We start from the raw sequence: 20334 nt of genomic DNA on the forward strand, positions 1-20334 counted from the left end.
TGAGCGCTCCATGCAAATTTGGGCTGGAACCTGGGGGGGGATACAGCTGCGTCCCAGTTTTCAAATGATTTTAAATCACAACCCTGTCTTTTTAGTTCTCTGATCCTTTCCAGTATCTAAAGCAAGATCAGAACATGAATAAACTGGTACTATTTTCGTTAAAAGAAGACCCTGAAAATTAATGTTGGAATTTAATGAGAAACTCTGAAATATAAATATAAAGAGTGGGGTGGAGGGAGGGAAGAGATTCTGATCCTTTCACATTTGGACATAACTGGCAGTGGAGGGGGGATGTTTAAAAGAGTTGATTATTATGCATTCTTTTCAATCGGTAGATCAAAATTGATTTGCAATGTTTAATTTGTAAGAACAAATGAAGGAAGCACAGGTATACAGATTAAGGCACGACTGTTCTACAAAGGAAACTTGGAAGCATTGAGGAAAGCAGAATAATGAAGAACAGGGGTGTCAGACTCATGGCATCAGTGTCGTCACATGACATATCAGGACTCCCCCTCCCCTTCGTTAAACCAGGCATGGCAGTGGCCAGTGCGTGACTCGTCCGGCCTGCGGGCTGGGAGTTTGACAGCCCTGCTGAAGAATGAAAGAAAATGGAACTGATGTAAGTTGCAGAAGTCTGATCCAAAGTGAGGAACAGAGAGAGAAAATTGGAAGGACAGGCACAAAATATGTCACAAAGGAGAGGCTACGAGCATGGAGCAACTGGGTACATGATGGAGGTGTGGGAAAACCAGGAGGGTAAGACTTGGATAAGGCAGGGAGAAAAAAAATTCTGTCCAAGAGGAGGAAAGGAAAAAAGGAATCTCATTTTGAGACAGGTAATTCTGTTATGCTTTTATGACTAAACACTCTTTCAAGAAATCCAGTTTGGTAGAAGACAATTCTGCTTCCCTTTGAATCCAGCTGTCACAATCCTATTTCATGCCTTGATTTGAAGCCAGCAGATGCAAATTGCATTACAAATGCAGGCAAGATATGGAGAAACATTAATTACGGCATTATAAAACCTGCTAATATGGTAGTATCCAAAAAGCACTACCACATTACTGCATAAAACTGGGAAAAAAAACACCAGAAATTACATGTGTCAATAAACCAAATGCTTAATATAACATTAAAATCTGATGAAATTATACTGCTAACACAAATGGATAAAATGAAAGAAGATAGCAGCACTTTGTACAAAAATAAGGATAAAATCCTCCAAGAATAGCATTAGGACAAAATAACTCGCTCAACACTTGAGAAATACAGAAACCGATGAAAGTGCAAGTGATAAGCTGTAACTTGTTTTTCCTTCTGAAAGAAAATAAAATCCTATTATTATGGATACTACTGAAGAAGCATCTTGCAATAAGTAGCCATAGATCCTATTTAAGTTCATTTATTATAAAAATACTACATGCTAGCAAAAAACCAAGCTGGAATATACTCGGCGTCCGAGGAATTTTAAATTTTTTGGGTGTGCGCACTTTTCCTCCCCAAAAGATCAAAATAATATATATTTATAATTTATATTTATAATTAATATATATTTAATTTTATTTAATTTATAGTATTTAACTTTTTGAGTAAGAATACCAGACAACTTTGTCTACTTGTTTTTTTCATAGTAATATTGCATTGACTTTGCCACTGTCAGAGCTTATGCATTTTTGTATTTTATGCATATATGTATTTTTCACCAAAAATCCTGTGTGTTGAAAAAGGTTACAGTGATGGCCACTGAAAGACCAGTTTATTTTAAATCACAACTGTGTCATTTTATTTCTCTGATCCTTTCCAGAATCTAAAGCAAGATCAGAGCATGAATAAACTAGTGCTATTTTCATTAAACGAGACACTGAAAGTCAATGTTGGAATGTAATGAGAAAAATCTATCTATGTAGTTGCTGAGGGCTCATTGATTTGATGGCACACAATCAATTAATTTTTTTTGTGGGGACAGGAATCTAAAGATTGCTATTTTCCTCCTTCTCCAGTGGACAGTTCTGGAGGATAACATACTAGATACAAAACAGTCTTGTATGTTATTAAATGTTTCAGAATGGCTCCATGTTCCGGCAAGTCATGATTTTGCAAAAGTACTACATTTCCTAAGTGAAAAAAAAACCCTCTCTTGTACTGAATGTATGAAATTGTAGGTTGTCAAATTACAAAGAATTTCCTAGACAGTGTTGTATATAATCTGAAAGTTGGCATGACTGTTATATAAAGCACTTTAATAATACTATTACTGATATAACTAATATATTTTATATTTAGAGATAATTGCTGCAGGCAGCCAGTCTCCAAAACCGAGTATTAATTCTGTTTATAAACCTGCCTAATAATCACCTGATTCAAGAATTATTAGCTGTATAAAAATTCAGAAATCAACTGCCCGCTGACCAAAATGTAAATTATTTTTGTCAAAAAAAAAAAAAATCTTGTTTATTTAACTGCCCACCTCCTTCGTAGAGGAGCTTTAGTTGTTATTTTCCCTTTCTTCATAATTAATATTCAGTGAATATTTCTTGACTAGATGCACACAGAGCTACTACATTATCACCTTCTGGATTTCATAATACAGTACAGTTTTCCAAGCAAAGCTTTTAAAAGTCAAGGCTGTTTCAAGATCATCAGCAATGTTTTTCTCTAAGAAAATATTCTGACTCTTTGAGAAGCCTGAAGGAAGTTTATTATTTTTAACATTCCTCTGTTACAGAAGATTTTCTGGACCTTAGAATAAGATCTTTGACAGAGCCAGACAGCTCCTGGAGTTCTTTCCAGATTGCTTCTGTGTTTTCTTCTGTGTTCAAGGTGCTCTCAACTGAATCATCATCACCTTGCCCAATCTTCTTGTTTTGACTTATCAGTTGCTTCACTACTAATCCTTGGTACTTGACAAGAAGAGAATGCTGATCCTAGAAAGAAAGAAATTAAAATTCAAAGTGGCGTTTAAGAAGGCTAATTAGATGTCACAAATGAAATAGACAAAATTTAAACTCAAAAATCTAGAGAAACAAGATGGATCAAAGGAAGTGATAAGAGTTCCAATCTTGCCTTAAAGTATGGAAGCCAGCTGGAGGTCTTTGGGCCACTCCCTTTCTCTGAGTCAATCCACTTTAAGGGCTGTTTTTGTGGGGGGAAATGGGAGGTGGGAGAATTATGTATGCTTTCCCGAGATGCACAAAATGAAAGTGGAATAAAAAATCTAACAAATTAAATAATGCTTTCTGAACAGGATGATAACATTGGGATCAAGGCAACAATGTACAGTTCTGTACACTGTGTCATATTTTAGTTCTTTTATGAAGAATATGTCAGATCCAGAAATGTAAAGTAACAGCTGCATCAAAAGTCTAATTTGTTAACCCAGAGTTATTTAAGTTTCATTTCCTTGCAGACTTAAAATATTTTGCTAAAATATGGTAATAGAAATACAACCCATTACAAAACAATTCTATACATCCACATAAAATGAAGGCCCATCAAATTCAATGGATCTTTTCCAATAAATGAGCATAGCAGTGCCCACAAGTGGTACAATTTAAGGGCCAGACAGTATTGAATCCATTATCATATCCCAAACTCCATCATTTTCTACTGGTCAGGTAAGAAATCCTGCATGTTTGTGGGAAAGTTGTTGTTGTTTTATTATGCCAGGCTAACATAGCTTATGGTACAAAACCAGACTCTTTGAAAGGTCCATGAGATTTTTGATCCAGTGGATCCCAAAAAACTAACTTTCTATTTCTCAATCACTGGAACTCTTGTCACAGCAGTCTCCTTCCTAAGACTTCTCTACTTCATTTTAATTCTGCCAGTCCTTCAAAAATAGTGGTTTACCAATGTACTGTAAATCATTAAAAATGGTTTAATGAATGCCAGTATATGTCTTTCTTTTGCCCCCTCAACCCCTATTGCAAATGCAGAATGGACACTTGTGAGAAGGCCCAAGACTATAATAGTAATGTTGATTATCAAGAGGCCAGGTTCAATATGGAGATTCAATTGCAAACTGTAGATGAACTTAAGAGGAGAAGCAACCACAAAAATGTAGTAGAGTTGGAATGCAGAAACGAAGCATCAAAGCTGACGGAATGAAAAGGCACTGGCTCAACTGTACACCTATGTCTGAAAAGACATGAAGCCAGTCAGCTACAAAATAAGTTCAAAAAAAGAAAAAGGCCTTCAATCCTAGGATGTGAGTTTCAGCACTGCTTGTGAAAGGAAACTGACCAGGAAGGAAACAAGAAGTGTTGGAATCCGGACATGGCTTCTTCCAATACCCTAGACCAGGGGTGTCAAAGTCACATCATGGCGGCATCATGTGACGTATCGGGACTTTCCTCCCCTTTGCTAAATGGGCATGGGCGTGGCCAATCACATTATGCATCCGGTTCAAGGCCGGGAGTTTGACAGCCCTGCCCTAGATTCTGGCCAGAGTTGTACAGAGTTGTAGGGGCAGATTGTGAGTATGGTGTGTTTGGGGAGCTCTGCTTTAATAAGCAAACTCTCAATTACTGGAAGAACCATTTAACAGTCATTGGAAACTTTAACGACCGATTTGTGGTTGCATAAAACTCATGAGCCTGCTGAATTACATATGGGGTTTCCAACAAATTAACCCCCATACACCAGGACTGGGCGTAATTCTTTTCTTAACCCCCTGTACTCTTTGATTAGGCAAAACCAGAGTCAAAAACACAACCAGTAGAGTTTGGTGCTGAGTCCCTCTTGTCAGTGAATGAAGTATATTAGGTCTACAAGTGGGACATAGGAATATAAAATAATCTCCTGGTTTTCAGTGAAAATACCTCTGGGATCTTTGTACTTAAGAAAGTAATTATCTGCGGCACGCATCTTCCTGGTGCATGAAGCATGGAATGGGTTGAGAACTGAAACAGCAAGACTGATGTCAGATGGAGAATAAGAGCTGGATCTTCTGTGACTTTCAGATGTTCAATCAGAGCTTGTCTATGCTGAAACAGGATTTGTCTAAGAAATTAAACAGGAAGAAAGTTTTTTTTTTTAACCAACTAAATTATGTTTAGATTTATCATAATGTTCAACACATTTGCAAAATAATGTATTAAAAAACATAAAACTATGGGCTTGGAAGAGAATTCTCCTGGGAGCCCATATGCATATTAAATACTGCTCTATCTAACTATTCACCTACCAATAAGATTGAAAATATTTCAATTATATCTAATTTTGGACTCCTATACTATAACCTTTAAATACAATAGCATATAATAAACATTTAAGAATCTAACAGGTCTTCACTAGATCAATAATATAAAATAACTCAAATTCTCTATCCAGAAAACATTTACAGACAAATCTGGTGTCATGAGCAAAGCTGGAAATCATCATTAGATTAATTTCCACTTCTTTCTTTTCTTTTCTTTTTTTTCTTTTCTTTTTTTCTTTTCTTTTCTTTTTTTCTTTTCTTCTCTTCTTTTTTCTTTTCTTTTCTTTTTTTTTTTTCTTTCTTTTCTTTTCTTTTCTTTTCTTTTCTTTTCTTTTTTTTCTTTTCTTTTCTTTTTTTTTCTTTTCTTTTCTTTTCTTTTTCTTTTTTTTTCTTTCTTTTCTTTTCTTTCTTTCCTTTCCTTTCCTTTCCTTTCCTTTCCTTTTTCCTTTCCTTTCTTTCTTTCTTTCTTTTTCTTTTTTTTTTTCTTTCTTTCTTTCTTTCTTTCTTTCTTTCTTTCTTTCTTTCTTTCTTTCTTTCTTCTTTCTTTCCTTCCTTCCTTCCTTCCTTCCTTTTTCTTTTCTCTCTCCCTCTCCCTCTCTCTCTGATATTTTTAATTTCATTTCCCCCCACAATGTATGTTCTTAGTTAAAGAGCAAACAACAAACAACAAACAACCCTTGCTCTTCTCGTACTGGCAGCATCAGTAAGCAAAATCCTTGCAATTGGTCAGTCCATGTCCGAACCTCCTGATCTGCTTATGGGCTTTTTAAACTATTCCCTGGGAACTAGATGAATGCCTTTCAGAGTGGAAGTCTTTCCAGCTGGCATATAAACCTGTCCAAATGTCATAGCCTTGACTGTACGGTTTTATGGACAACAATACAGAAGGAAGTTGCTACTGCCTTCTTCCAGACTTGAATTTTAAGCTTTTTTTTCTGCGATATCAGTTGACTTTCTTCAGACAGAACGTGACCAACTAACCCCGTGCTATCGATTAGACTTAGTATTCATGCTCCCCTTTCTATTTTATTGGCAAGGGTGATTCTACACAGAACTTGAACTCTCAGACTCATATGAATTACTATAGTATCTTCACCACAACAAGATGGTAATCTTCCATCACCCCCAAATTAACAGTTACCTTTCTTTCTTCTTATCTCCCTTTTTCACCATAATATCACAAGCCTCTGCAGCAGCATCAAGACAACAAACAAATTCTTCCAAAGTCTTTTAAAAATATAGAAACAAACTTATTATTCATCAGTTCAAGTTCCAGCAATTTTTCTAACAAAAATATTATTTTCTAGACATATAAAAAGAGTAAAGCAATGAGTCGTCGGAAAGGGGAAAAGAGAGAGAAAGACCCTTCATCTATCGAAGCAAGGATGTTTACACAGCGGTATGTACCACAGATAAGGCTGTAGTATATCTAGATGAGATATAGGATAAACATTTGAGAGATCAGAAGTAATAGTCTGATAAATGAAATACAATTTAAATATAGGATATATTTGATAGGTTCAGTTAACTGAAAAGTGATTCCATTTCTGAATCTAATCACTGACTGTGAGGATATATCTTTTACAAGTGCTCCACCATTTTCTCTCTTTACCTATTACACTGTGTAAGAATAGTTCTAGCACAATGCGTCACTTAAGAAAAAAACTAAACACAATTCTTATATCAAGGTATGGCATAGATCAAATGAAAACTGTCCACAATTCATACAGATTTCATTCAAAAGCAAAACAGTACATTTTAAAACTAATCTGACATTTTAACTGATAAAAATGTAATTAATGTTTCCTATTCCTATTAGGAAATTTTATCATTTTATAACTTTCTTCCTCCAAATAGACATGAAAATTAAATTTTATAATGTTGATGTCCCTATCTTCATCTCCATTTTGATTTCTGTTCAGATAAAATGTCATTTCCCCGCCAATCTGACTGGTACTAACCATATAGTGGTTAATCAAGAGTGGTTCAGACTTAACATCTACATATTTCAAAATGTCATTAAGCTAATAAGTAATTAACAAAAATTAATTACAAAACAAATTTATAATTAACTTGGAACTTACCTTGCCATTCAGAGAAATATGGAGCTTTGTTAAAGGACCTCTCATCTCTTCAGATAATGTACTTAAAATTTTTTTCCTCATCTATTTAAGAAGAATATAACATGTTAAAGATAATGTGAGGTTTCAGGGTCTCATTTATTTCTGAAAATGCTTAAATATTTCACAATTATCAATATAGTCTAAAAACTGTCTTTTGTGTGTGTGTGCGCTCCTGTGTGTGTGTGTAATTTATTAGCCCTAATCTATCTCTTCCTTATTTTTACAAATAAGGAAAGAATTGGATGGTAATGTCCTAAATAATTTTGTTACTTACGTACTAGTCTGGGAAACAGACAGGAAATATTGAAAATTTTATCCATAGCTACTTATCTGAGGGGAAGGAAGATACCTAACTCACAGCTACTTAATTCTAAATGATACAATGCTTGGCTTAATTTTTTCTAGTTTAGATTATTTCTACATATTTAAGATACACTTGAAGAGTGTTTCAACTGCAATTAAAACACAATGTAACACAACTGATGCCTTTCAATGTGTCTCTTGTTGATCCTACTACACAGGTTTCATCATAATTGTACTGCTGCTAAGTTGTTTCTGTGCAGTGTTAAAGGTGATGGTTATTCCTACAAATTGCTAAATAGTTTAAGATCAGGATATCTGAAATATCACCCATTCTTCTATAAACTTGCCATTTTTTTTCTTCTTCAGTCACTAAGTCATATTCAATTCTTCACGACACCATGGACCATAGCATGCTAGGGGCCCCTGTCCACTACTGTCCTTACACTACTTGTGTGATGTTTTCAGCAGGCTGCTGGAAATATTCTTTTCATTTTAATTATTGTAAAATAATTTCAAATGCATTTGTTCTAATCTTCTGTCTTAAAGGGTTCAAGTTTCCCCATCCCCCTTTTTCTTATATTAGATTTTTTTGAAAATCAATTTAAGTAATAAGCTGGAGATGTTAAATTTTGGTGTGTTTTGGAAGATTCTGGAGGCCATAATCAAACACAGTAAAATGTGATACCCGTCAAGATTTTTAAATTAACTGTAAATGTGCAGATTTCTTGCACAGCTTGGGAACAAGACACTACAGAAAATTGCATTGTTGTACCTCAGTTGTAATGGTGGTATAGTCATCAGCTGCCATCATTACATCAGCAGCAAGGAAGTTGAAAATAAGATTAGTGATATCTGTACAAACTGTCTTCAGCATGTGTTTGGCAATGTTATTTTGTGCCTCATCTGTAAAATAACATTTCTATTATTAAAATGCTAGTTTAAAATCAGCACATTACATAAGAAATGTCCACAATCTAAGTTCAGCATAATATGTATATATGGGTTAAATGGCAAAATAGAAATCTCAAAATAAAAAAAGAACAGATTTCTTGCCATAGTTATCCCTTTGTACCCAGTAAACTTTCTTCGGGTCACACTGTGAAACTCTGTGTCCAGCTGCTTTTATTACTAAAATATAACATCAAAGAACATGAAAAGCTTGCTGGAAATGTCAAATATTTCAAATTAGATCATCCTGCTTCTAGCAGACAAAACAGTAATCCATACTATGTAAATCACAAATTATAGAATCAATAAAGATCAACACAAAAGTATTGTAGAGATGAAGCAGCAGAGAAGACCAGAAAAAACAATGAGCCAAAGTATAGCAGAAAATTGTCTAAGACAATTGAAGGAGCAGTATAATCAACCAGCTGGAAATTAAAACAGTCAGCAAACAATAAAAAAGGGTTCATGTGAAACAAAGAGATAAAAAAAAAACCTGGGAACAAAAAAAGGGAGGGAGGGAGAGAGAATTATGATACAATTTAACAACTTCTTAGTAAACCATGGGAACCCAACCACAAGTTTTTTTACTTCAAAATTATGTTTGAACCAAACCACTATAATTATCTTCAAAAAATTATTCTTAAAACAAACTGACTTATCAAGACCTGAGCCAGCCTCACTCACTGTAACTACCTAAGTTTTTCTGATCTATCTGTTGTTTAGCTCAATTGTTATTCTTCCAGTTCTCCATAATCAATAATTCTCTGCTCTAAGAACAAAATGCTTATTTATTATGTTGTTATGAGATCTCTTTATCTCACCTGTAAAATGTTTTGTTCCTTTTTCAAATAACCGGATATTGTTATACAAATTGGAAACTTCTTCCTGCAAATCCTTAATGGTCCTTTTTCTGCTAGCTCCGGAATAAGAAGTTGAGGAAAAGAATACTGAACGCAACACTTCCTGATAGTTCTTTGTTAAGGGCCTAAAGTATAGGGAGAAACAGAACACAGGGTGATAATTAGCAGAAACCAACCATTGGTCCAAAAATGATAGACTGTCAAAACAGAATAGCCTGGTCTTGAATCAGAGAACTGCTGATGTCAGGCTGACCTTCACATCTGTCAGTACAGAAGAGTGAATGGCTTCCAGTAAAGATAGAAAAGGGAAGGACCCCATATTAGATGGCAGAATGCCCAGGCATGAAAAAGAATTAGCCCTGCAGTACTTTGTGTTCTATTGGCCTTGTTAAAATTAATTTTCCCAGTGGGTTTAATAGGCAGACTGAATGAACTTGAGGGATAAGAGGAAGAGTGGCTATCAAGATAATGATCAGATTAAAAAAAACATTGAATCTGGGGGGAACAATGTAACCTGGAAAAAGAAAAAAACCTCAGACATGTTCTCACAAAGATAAAGGAAGGAGGGAACAATTTAACAATTTAAATTCAAACTATTTAAAAGTCAATAAAACAAGATTCAAGAAAGAAGTTTCCATTTCTTTAGGGGCATTAATGCCTCACAAAGCAGGAACATTTTCACTCATCTGCTGGAGCTGCTTGAAGGAATGAACACCTGGTTTGTGGAAGATTTCAGGTCATGAACCATAAGGGAATTTAAGAAAGCACAGACTCTCTCCATTCTTGCACTGTGAAATTGCAACCAAGCTACAAGTTACAAGCTCTAGATAAAGCTAATGATTACAAAACAATCAGAATACACTTGCAGATCAAACCAGAGACTATTTTTAGTCCATGGTGATTATATTTGTATTTCTATCCTTCTAACCACGATAAGCATCTTCTTAACTCTTATTATATTTACAAAGGTTTCACAAATATTAGTAACTGTGACTTAGAAAAAATTAGTAATACACAACTGCTGTCAGAGTGAGAACAGAATATTCTCTTTATTGGGAGTGATTCTATGCATCTATTGTACATCTATGTGCATGTATGAAAAATTATGAAAGATGCAGGGGTTTATCTCTTTGGAAAAAACAAACATTATAATGACCCATACCTGAGTAATATTACAACTACCTGCAGCTGTAGTTTCATTTGTTAAAATATTTTAAAATGTTTCTGCCCTTTCAAGTTCTATGTATTCCTTACAAAATGAAATGCCGGGTTTCTGTTTGGCCGGTTCTGAGCAATACAGGCGCAGGCATCCATTTCTAACTCCAGCAACGACAAAAATGCCACTGAGATTTCAGTATGCAAACTCTTGCCATTCTTGCACTGTGACATTGCCACCAAGCATGTAAGGAATGGAATGTGTGCCTCAATGCAGATTTTGTCACTTGACCTCTGGGTGCTCCTGTCGATATCTTTGTGTACAAGAGACGCAGTTTAATATTTTCTCAGGATAAATGATTGCAGCTACCTGATTAGATGACCAGCAAGTTCTGTGATGAGCTCTTGAGGACAGTCCCTTATGTGCTTTTTTAAAACATCCTCAATTTCTTCTTGCGACATAAAATGGATCTCAAGTTGCTTGCTCCTACCTGTCGTAATATGACAAACATTTCTAATTGACTTAACAGATCCTGACAGAAGAAACTACTAGATCTTTACAGTAAAAGCAAGTGCAAAATAAAGTCATCTTAATATCAAAGATTATTCCACAATGCAGGAAAATATCAGGCGCTGAGCACTGCTCCAAAATTATTCTAAATTATAGATGTATCCATATCACAAATCTAAGCTTTGTTTCTTATAAAGTTATGATAAATTGAATTCAAAACACAGATAGGTGCGTTACTTAACCAGCCTTGGCTGATCTTGAAAAGCTAAGCATTGCCAAGTCTACTAAATACTAATCTACAGAAAATTTAGGAACTATAGTTGTAGGCTGGACTAGGAAACTGAGAAACATCCCAGAAAATCCATAGCAAACCAGTTCTGAACAGCTGCCACAAAAACTACATGGATGTGAACGTAAAGTCACCAGGACATAGGTGTGACTCAAAATCTTTAATTATTTAATCCAGGAAAACAGTCTATGAGAGAGCCTTAATAAAATTGATTTTCTACCTCAAACTACTAGCTTAAATGATCCATCACTGTTATTTGGTGTAAATAATGTGCTCTGGTGTTGGGGTTGGGCAAAGCATTTGATTAAGTGCTTCACAACATACAAAGTGTAAACGATTCACCTCTCCTTGAGTTATTAAAGCTACGCTCTGCATAGCACGAGATGTTAACAATCTCATGTAATTCTTTAAGATAAAAAGTAATTAAAATTTAAAGTCGCTAAAGAGTTGTATTTGGGATTTCTTGTTCATGTTCATTTCATTACTATTTGAGATAGATCTATTCAAGAAGTATCATTTCCACATTGCCCTAATACTTCAAGCCACTTTTTAAAGAATTATCTATAAAAATCATCATCATACTAATATATTAAACTCTTTAATGAGGGTATATTAATATACAGACACATTTTTGTAGACGTGCATTTTATGATAAATTCAAGCATGTACAAATAAAATGAAACACAAAATAGACTTAACAAACTACAAGAGGTGGCAAATCAGAGCAAGCACTACTTACTTGTGCTACTTGCTTGTGCCTCGTCATCACTATCTGCATCTTTTCTTGCCTTCTTTTTTGTTTTTTTAGTTTTGATTTCTCTAGCATTTCCACCTCCACTATCTTTCACCCTTCCAGTGCCCTCTGGTGGAAAAACAATATAGTTACCATTGGCCATATGAATGTGTCAAGTCATATTCATAGAACACATTCATAGATCATCATCTATTTTCATAAACATCATGAAATGGAACTGATATCCTTGTAAAAACAAACAGGAAAAAAATAGTAGTCCTGAATTTATAAAAGTATGTACGGAGTCAGTAAAAAGCAACTGTGACATGATTAGCACAATAATGAATTAAAGAGCACTAGGAGCACAATAGTTAAATATTTATTCTAATTTTTCTCTTCATCCATATAATATATGTAGAACTGGTTGCAAAATGCAACTTCTATGTAAATCAAACAGTTATTAGGAAAAAGAAAGCAACATCTATAGCAAGACCTCAACTATACATTTGCTTAGCAATGAAAGAAAACACATTTAAATCTCCAATATTGGAATTAAAATAACACCGTTTTTCAAAAGAGGGGAAATGATTATTGTATGTAATTTAAACAGAACAATGTCTTGTAGTATTTTTCATATAAAATGGCTTCAATTAACCAGCCAAAACATTTTAGCTATAAGCTATATTCAAGTGCTTTAAATGTATGCCCCACTAAATAGTTGTAAGCTGAAAAATTAGAGCGGCATTGTTATTGAGGGCTTAAATTTTTTATATTAAAGCATTTTTACAAAGAAATGCCTGAATAAAGTGCCTTCTTCAAAAAAACGTTTTGTGTTTGTTCCTCCACAGTTATTGTTATTGGAGAACAAAACTGTCTTTTAGCTATCTATCCCATGATAAATATCACTTAACAGAAGGACCATCATACAATCACAAGTTTGACTGATTTTCATGCAATCCACACTAATAGAATTCTCGTAATTTGTTCAATGGGACTTTCTTCTCCTTCCTCCCATCATAAGTTTCCATTGCCTGTAATCCCTATTCCAGAAGACTCACAAATTTTATGAATGAGGGCTGAGAGAGGAATAAAATGCTTTTGAAGGCAGGTCCCAGAAAAGTCAGAGGGCTTTAACTCTGAGTAAACATGTACCATGCTACTATCTCCTCAGCAGCATAATGGACTACATGTAACACGGACTACAAGGGGTCCTTGGTGCTCTCTGACCTTGGTTGCTTTCTTGAAGACATTTCATTACTCAAACTATTACCTGACCTGCCTAAATTAGATCATCATCCCAAATTCTAGCTAAAACCCAGCCACCCTAGGCAACAGCAGAAGGGAAACCACTATTCCTCCCGTTGGTCAGCTTCAGGAAAAAGGAAATAGGAAAGATAACAAGTCAACTACAAAAGGCAAGATAGCTTCCAACCACCACACTGAAGAGCACAAAACACTTGGAACACTTCTCTTCAGAAAAAAAAAGGAGCTTGTCCATATCTAAAACAATACCATTCAATTTCTCACCATGTCCAGAACAGAGTATCTAAAACTCAAAATTTCAGTTGGAAGCCCAGATTGTCTGAGATGAGTACAAACTATTTTGGATACCCATGATTATGTCCCACTTGTTTACCTATGGCTTTCTTCCTTCTTTCATCCTTTTTGTCTTTTCTGCTCAAAAATGTGTTTTCTGTAAGAGCAGAGTGTTTCAAGTCCTCTTCTGTGATTAAATGAACCGGATCATTTTTCATTTCCTGAAATGAATATCATATCAAATTACGTAAGTAATATTAGGAATTCCTGTGGGTTGTCAAGATTTTCAATTTATTTTCCCATCAGCTTAGTATTAGCCTGAAACCCAAAGAAGTTTGGAGCAGTATGAGATCAATCATGGAAGGTCCCAATATTATCTCATTTAAATTCTAGACCCTGAACTAAATATAGAACCTGTGATTCAATTGAAGCTAAATCTAGAAAGTTATATAATGTGGAAACGGTTTGGATATGAGATCCTATGTGGGCAATCTGCAGTTCAAATATACCCTCCATGTCCTAAAAACTGAAAGCTAAGCCAGGCAGCAGTTCTAATTATAAGAATGTGTATCTCTAGTCTTGTTCAGAGATAGGGAAGTTAAAAAATGGTCAGGACAAGTCCTCCAGAAGATGTTTTCCAAATCATCTCTTTCTGAACAGCTGTTCATTTGTCCGTTTGCATGTGTATGATCAGCCATTTTGCTTTGTGTTTCTGATTTTTTTTTAAAAAAATCCTGCCTATATATTTCTGCAGACACAGAAATCATTGTTCCCTCTTTGTTGTACTTGGTTTATCTGTAACGTTGCCTCAAGTCCATCAGTTGAGACAACTGGGAAGAGACCCAGTGGTAAAGTATTGCATCTTTGCGTACCCAGTAAAGAATAAACAGGGAAAGGCCACAGCTTTATATCAATTATCTAATACATTTCCCAGGTTATCTGGCTATCTTCAGAAAGACGATACTGAACTAGATATTCTTTTCTCTAATGGGGAATGATTATTATATTTTGATGACTGATACAAGTTCAATAATCTCTATGAAAGTAACATATGTTTCAGATCCAAGTTCAGTACTATTATCTTGGACAGTATGTACTGCATTATGTCAGGTTTTTGTTAGGAAACATTTAATCTTACTATCTTTCGCTTTAGATGGCTATATTTCCTGCAGATAAATTTTACACTTTATACCCCAATGCTTCACAAAATTGCTTACAGTATGTATCTTGGTTGTAATTTTGCTTAGGCTATCCTCTTAGAAATTATAAATTAGGCAAGCAATCTTCTCCAAGGTTTGTTTTGAAATGTTACGCTCAGTAAACCAACCTTTTCAGCTTTCTGATGCATAAGATCACTAAACAAATCAGCACAGCTGCTGATAAATTTCTCACTGACTACATTAGTGTCACCAAAGACCAAGGCTGAAGGTTGCTTATTGAAGGATCTCATCACTTGCTGAAGCAACATGCTGGCATCTTCTACAGATAATGAACTTGGAAGAAGAGGCTACGATAATAAAACAAAAACGGTCACATTCAAGCTTACATTTATTGGTTAATGAACCATCTAAAATATTTTAAGAAATCAAGAAGGAAGTAAGCACTTCACAGTGTATGCAAAAGATATTTAAATTTCAAAACACTATAACAAAAGCTTCATACTTTCATAGTATTTTGAAATTTATTTTGAAATTTATTTCAAAATATCCTCCTTATGTTATTGTTATAATGTATACGCAGTCATTTGTAAATTTTATATATGACAGTAAACCTGGCACAGAATTTATCAATGTAAAGCTCAGTTTCATAAAAGAAACTAACCTTATTCAAAACTTTACATCTCCAACTATTGATATGAAAATATGAACATGATGCCTGATAGCATCATGGCATCATGGTTGTGAGAATATACATCTGGATAAATCAGGTTGGCAGAATTAAGCTAACTCTGATATTGATGTTCTTGTGTTATATCTATGGTAATTTGAATAGGTATATTTGTATAGAAGAATGCATAAAAAGAAACCACCAAGATTTTAACAGTGAGCACGCTTGTAATATAAATAAAGGTAAGGAAAGGAGCAGACAAACACAAATTGTATTAAAATATAAGTTAAGATATTATAACTCAAAGGTTACGTTCTGTAGAATTTGGTTGCAGGAAGTTGATTTCAAGCAATAATTCTATTAGGATGGGGATGCGTATTAATATATGTCTAGTAAGTCCTGCTACAGGGAAGTGAAGAAATGACTACTGCAGCTCCATTCTAATAGCTCCACACATAAAGTAAAATTCAACAGTCATCTATAGCAGCAAAATGGTGTTGTGTTTTTAAACAAACTCTTGCAATAAGCTGGATGAAGTAGTTCAAGCAGGCATTAAAAACTGTGTCAATTATAAGTTACTATTGAGCATAAGCAAGGTACATTATTAATTTAGGAATCCTAATCTCATTCAGGTCTCTGTGTAACAATGGACTTCAATTTTACCCCTAGATTCATTCAAAGACATTTAATATCAAGTGCTTTCTAAAGAGTTGATGAAACAGATATCAGATTTCAGCCTTCAAAGAAATCTGATAGAATTTCAAAATAAAGAATACATTCTTCTCCCCAACTGAATCATGGAGCAATAAAAGTATGTCATTGATATTATATAGATGGCCATATTAAGAAATAAATCTGTTCATTAAAAATTCGTAAGAAAATAGCACTTCAAACAGCACTATGTTTTGTTGCTCAGGTTAAATATTGTTTTGCTATAAGATAATCTTTGAAATTAAACCAGTAATACTTTTCAAATTAGAATAAATGTTTGTCGAAGGATTTTCAACAGTCTAAAACTGGGAGAGGCTGTACTTCTAGAATTCACACTATTTCAATCTGTCACAATTAGATATACATTGTTATATTACAGAATTACATACAAATACAGGTACAAGATATCATATCTCATATTATGATTGGAAGTACTCTGTAAGATTTAATTCAAGATTCCTTCTCAGCTCTTCCCGCATATATTTGGGATTGAATGTGGGATTTTCTACAGAAAACATATGTCACTGAAAGCTAGATCTTATTTCTCAACAATAAAAATTGAAAGTTAGAAAAAAGGAAAACCATACCATAATATCCACCCACAGACCAGAACTGATGGCTTCATCCACAGATGCCTCCACCTGATCTAAAATTTCACGACCAACACAAGATGCTTTCAGAAACAAAATTGGCAAAGACTTGTATCTTTTCTTTATGTAGCTCACAGGATCAGGGATGCCAAGTCTTGACAATGCATCGAATTCTACAAAATGATACAAGGTCTTTTACAATGATATACAAAGTATTTAGGATGGGGATGGGGTGGGGGCAGATATTTACTTCTCAGTGGATTCCAGACCCTTCTTTATATATTGATTGTGGGTTTTATTCTGAGCTTACCTAAAAGCCTGTTATCTTCAATTTATTTTATTTATTTCTGCAATGTATATGGCATTAAATTCCAAAAAGGCTCTGAGCCACTTTTATTAATACAAAAGGTAATAGAAAAATAAATTATCAAACCCTAAAAGCAATATCAATCAGCTTCCTAGTCATCAAAACATCAAGGAAAACGGTACTAAGAGCAAATAATATCTACTTGCAAACAGGGGACCCTGCTATACGGCCACCCCAATTTTTCCCCCCAGAACATCCCAGTCTTAGAAGCTTTCTTATGCCCAAAGGCTGTTTTGACCACTAAACTGTGGCCAAAGCAGTCTCAGCTCTATTCCAAAGATGAAGGGAAATTCTATCCATAGAGCCTTCTACAACTCAAGACTGCCACCAGCTTTCTCCCCCACAATAAACTCATTATTAGTTCCTATAGGGTAAATGAGGAGGTAAATAAGAAAGAAATGTATTATTTTTCTAAGCCAGAAACTGCTTTTAGAATGGGCTTTGATGGAACTGTAAAACATTTTTCCATTCTTTCTACTTGAAAAAGGAACGTACTGCTCCATTTCTGGGAATGTAATAATTGGTGATTATGACTCCTCATTCAGGAATCATAGGCACACTTCTAGTCCCAAGTATGCGCTTTCTTTCTTTTCCGTAACAATTAATGGTCAAAATCCCCTACAGGAGAATATAAAAGAGCAATTGTACAAACTCCTGTTTAGTGATGCTAACCTTTTAAGAATTCATGTTTTCCCTAGTTACTGCTGTTCTTTTCGTCATACAAATGCACGCAAGGATAATAAGAACTGACAAGTGTACACACATGTGTATAAACAATCTCTAGAATATACAATACTTCTCTTAAACATTTTTTTTAAAAAAGGGTTGATCAAAAGGATTTTGTTACCTAAATAACCATTTTGCTTGAAAAATGAATCTACCCAATTACTCTGAGTTCTGGCGTAAATGTCAGGGATAAACACAGCTTTATCTTGCCTTCCACCAACCACTGTGCCTTTTAGACATCCAGAATTAATAAGTTCTTCAAGCAAAGCTGAGGAAAGAAATGAAGTAGCCGCAGCATTAGAAAAGATTTACAAAGAAATAATGAAAGCAAATTTAGCTGCAATAATAAAGTATGTACCCTTACATTTCAGGAACAGAGCTGGCAGAACATAGTAAGTAGTTAAGGATATTTAATGGTCTACACCTGGTTTTTTTTTTTGTAAATTAAATAGTTTAAGATAGGATTCGCTTAGTTTCCAGTATGATTTGTAATTTGGAAGCATGAAAGTTTGGGTCAAAGTGATTTTTCATGTGTAAACATTGTTTTTGCTTTACAAATCCCATCTGTCTCTTATAACGGTGATCACAACTCAAATTCAAATGATTAAAAAGTGAAATGGAGAAGTGCTTCTAGGCATGTTCCTGGCCTTAGATTAGATGACAATGTATTTTTATATACCCTTACATCATCAGTGGGGCATTTTCTACGGGTTTAGTCCAGTTCTGCATCAGCAATAAATTCAGCCGTAAAAAAACAAACATGACAATTCATACACATTTGTGTGCACATTTTTGGGAATATTCTTTTCTAATATGTATAGATTTGCTAGCAGTAATTTGCTGATTTGCAAATTTATAGACAATTTATGTAAAAAAAAAAAAAGAGAACATCAGTAACAACCAGGTCTTAAAAAATGAGAAGCACAGAGAATATCAGCAAGATTTCTAAAGCAAGTAGTTGCAGATCTTTCTCACTATTGCAATACTTAAACTCCGAGAACAACTAAGACTGGAGTGAAGTGAAAGGTTATGATATGTGTTTTCTTGTGTTTTTGATCCCCTTGCTCAGAAAGATTCTGGATTCTGGGAAGCAGTTATTTGCACCAGACTTCAGCTTGTTTACATAAAATCCCTAGAAACTTTCATTGTAACATCTATTATTTTAATAAAAATAGCTTTCATAGCAACATGTTTTCTAACAGGGTTATTTTTAATTTAGACAATAATTTCTTTCTGAGAAAAGCACTCTCTGGTACTAAAAACATCAACCTGTTGAGTGGGCTAAGAAATTGGCTCCAAAACAAATTATGATTACATTTTATGGACTTCAATGGATCTATTTTAAATGGGTACACATCTGAATCCAGTTCACTGCATTACTGCAGTACACTATTGATAGCATGGCTGTTCTGTTTTTTGTCAAGGGCAAACTACAAAGGGGTTGAACGGCCAGAACATAATGCTTTGGGCTCTTTAGGGATAATAGAAAGTAACATGTGAATAAGGCTGAAATAGTTGAATGATGACCAAGGCTCCTTCCTAGAATAAGGGAAAAACAGCTACATACTTTTTCCCATCTCTGCACTGTAGCACAGGCAATTACAGGTAGTCCTCGACTTATGACCACAATTGAGCCCCAAATTACTGTTATTAAGTGAGACATTTGTTAAGTGAGTTTTCCCCCATTCTGAATCACTGCAATTGTTAAGTTAGTGACACGGTTGTTAAGGGAATCTGGCTTCCCCATTGATTTTGCTTATCAGGAACCTGCAAAAGATAATTACATGACCTTGTGATATGGCAACGGTCATAAGGATGAACCAGTTGCCAAGCATGTGAATTCTGATTACATGACCATGGGGCTCCTACAAAGGTCGTGAAGTGTGAAAAATGGTCATCAGTCACTTTTTTCATTGCTGTTATAACTTTGAGTGATCATTAAATGAACTGCTGTAAGTTGAGACTACCTATACCTTCACAGAGTTATAGCCTTCTTCTTTTCTGAGGCCTTTTTAGACGAATGAATGATTTTAGTTGGTTTTTAAACTGATTCTTTTATTGTTATTGTTGACCAGCAGTTGCTTTATTTTAATTGTGAGTACACAGGATATAAACTGATATAATAAGAAACTTTAATATGCTGCCATGTACGGTCAGATTCACAGAGTCAGATTCACTGGTCTTTCTAGCTTATGATCACTTAAATGACAGGTAGGGGATCTCCAGTTTCAGGCACCAATCTTTTCTAGATCTGCCTAGAAATGCCAGATATTGAACTATAGAGTGAAAACTACTGTTTGTATACGATCAGCTATCATGATGATGTCAACATGTATCAAACAAGCCACTTTCATAACAAGTTCTCTGCTATAGTCAATCTGGAAACCTAGAATAACTAGATCAGACCCAATTCTATGGTTTTTTTTAAAAAAAATCAACAGATCCCTGGCAA

At 34.7% G+C, this 20334-nt stretch overlaps 1 protein-coding gene across 1 annotated transcript in view; it reads right to left on the minus strand.

The window, feature by feature from the left end:
* Positions 1-2678: 2678 nt before the first annotated feature.
* UFL1 (UFM1 specific ligase 1) overlaps positions 2679-20334 on the minus strand; it is a 29380-nt gene continuing 11724 nt past the window's right edge. Inside the window, exons 8-19 of the mRNA XM_026666585.2 lie at positions 18004-18150; positions 16787-16962; positions 14989-15168; positions 13762-13882; positions 12132-12254; positions 10963-11083; positions 9399-9562; positions 8402-8532; positions 7288-7368; positions 6345-6430; positions 4824-5004; positions 2679-2927 (exon numbers count right to left, since the gene is read on the minus strand). Of these exons, the coding sequence (XP_026522370.2) occupies positions 2709-2927; positions 4824-5004; positions 6345-6430; positions 7288-7368; positions 8402-8532; positions 9399-9562; positions 10963-11083; positions 12132-12254; positions 13762-13882; positions 14989-15168; positions 16787-16962; positions 18004-18150 (1730 nt within the window). The 3' untranslated portion in view covers positions 2679-2708. The remainder of the gene's footprint in view (positions 2928-4823; positions 5005-6344; positions 6431-7287; positions 7369-8401; positions 8533-9398; positions 9563-10962; positions 11084-12131; positions 12255-13761; positions 13883-14988; positions 15169-16786; positions 16963-18003; positions 18151-20334) is intronic.

The sequence above is a fragment of the Notechis scutatus genome, chromosome 1, assembly GCF_049901735.1.
Source record: "Notechis scutatus isolate UNSWTSFEM ecotype Mainland chromosome 1, rNotScu1.2, whole genome shotgun sequence".
NCBI lineage: Eukaryota > Metazoa > Chordata > Lepidosauria > Squamata > Elapidae > Notechis > Notechis scutatus.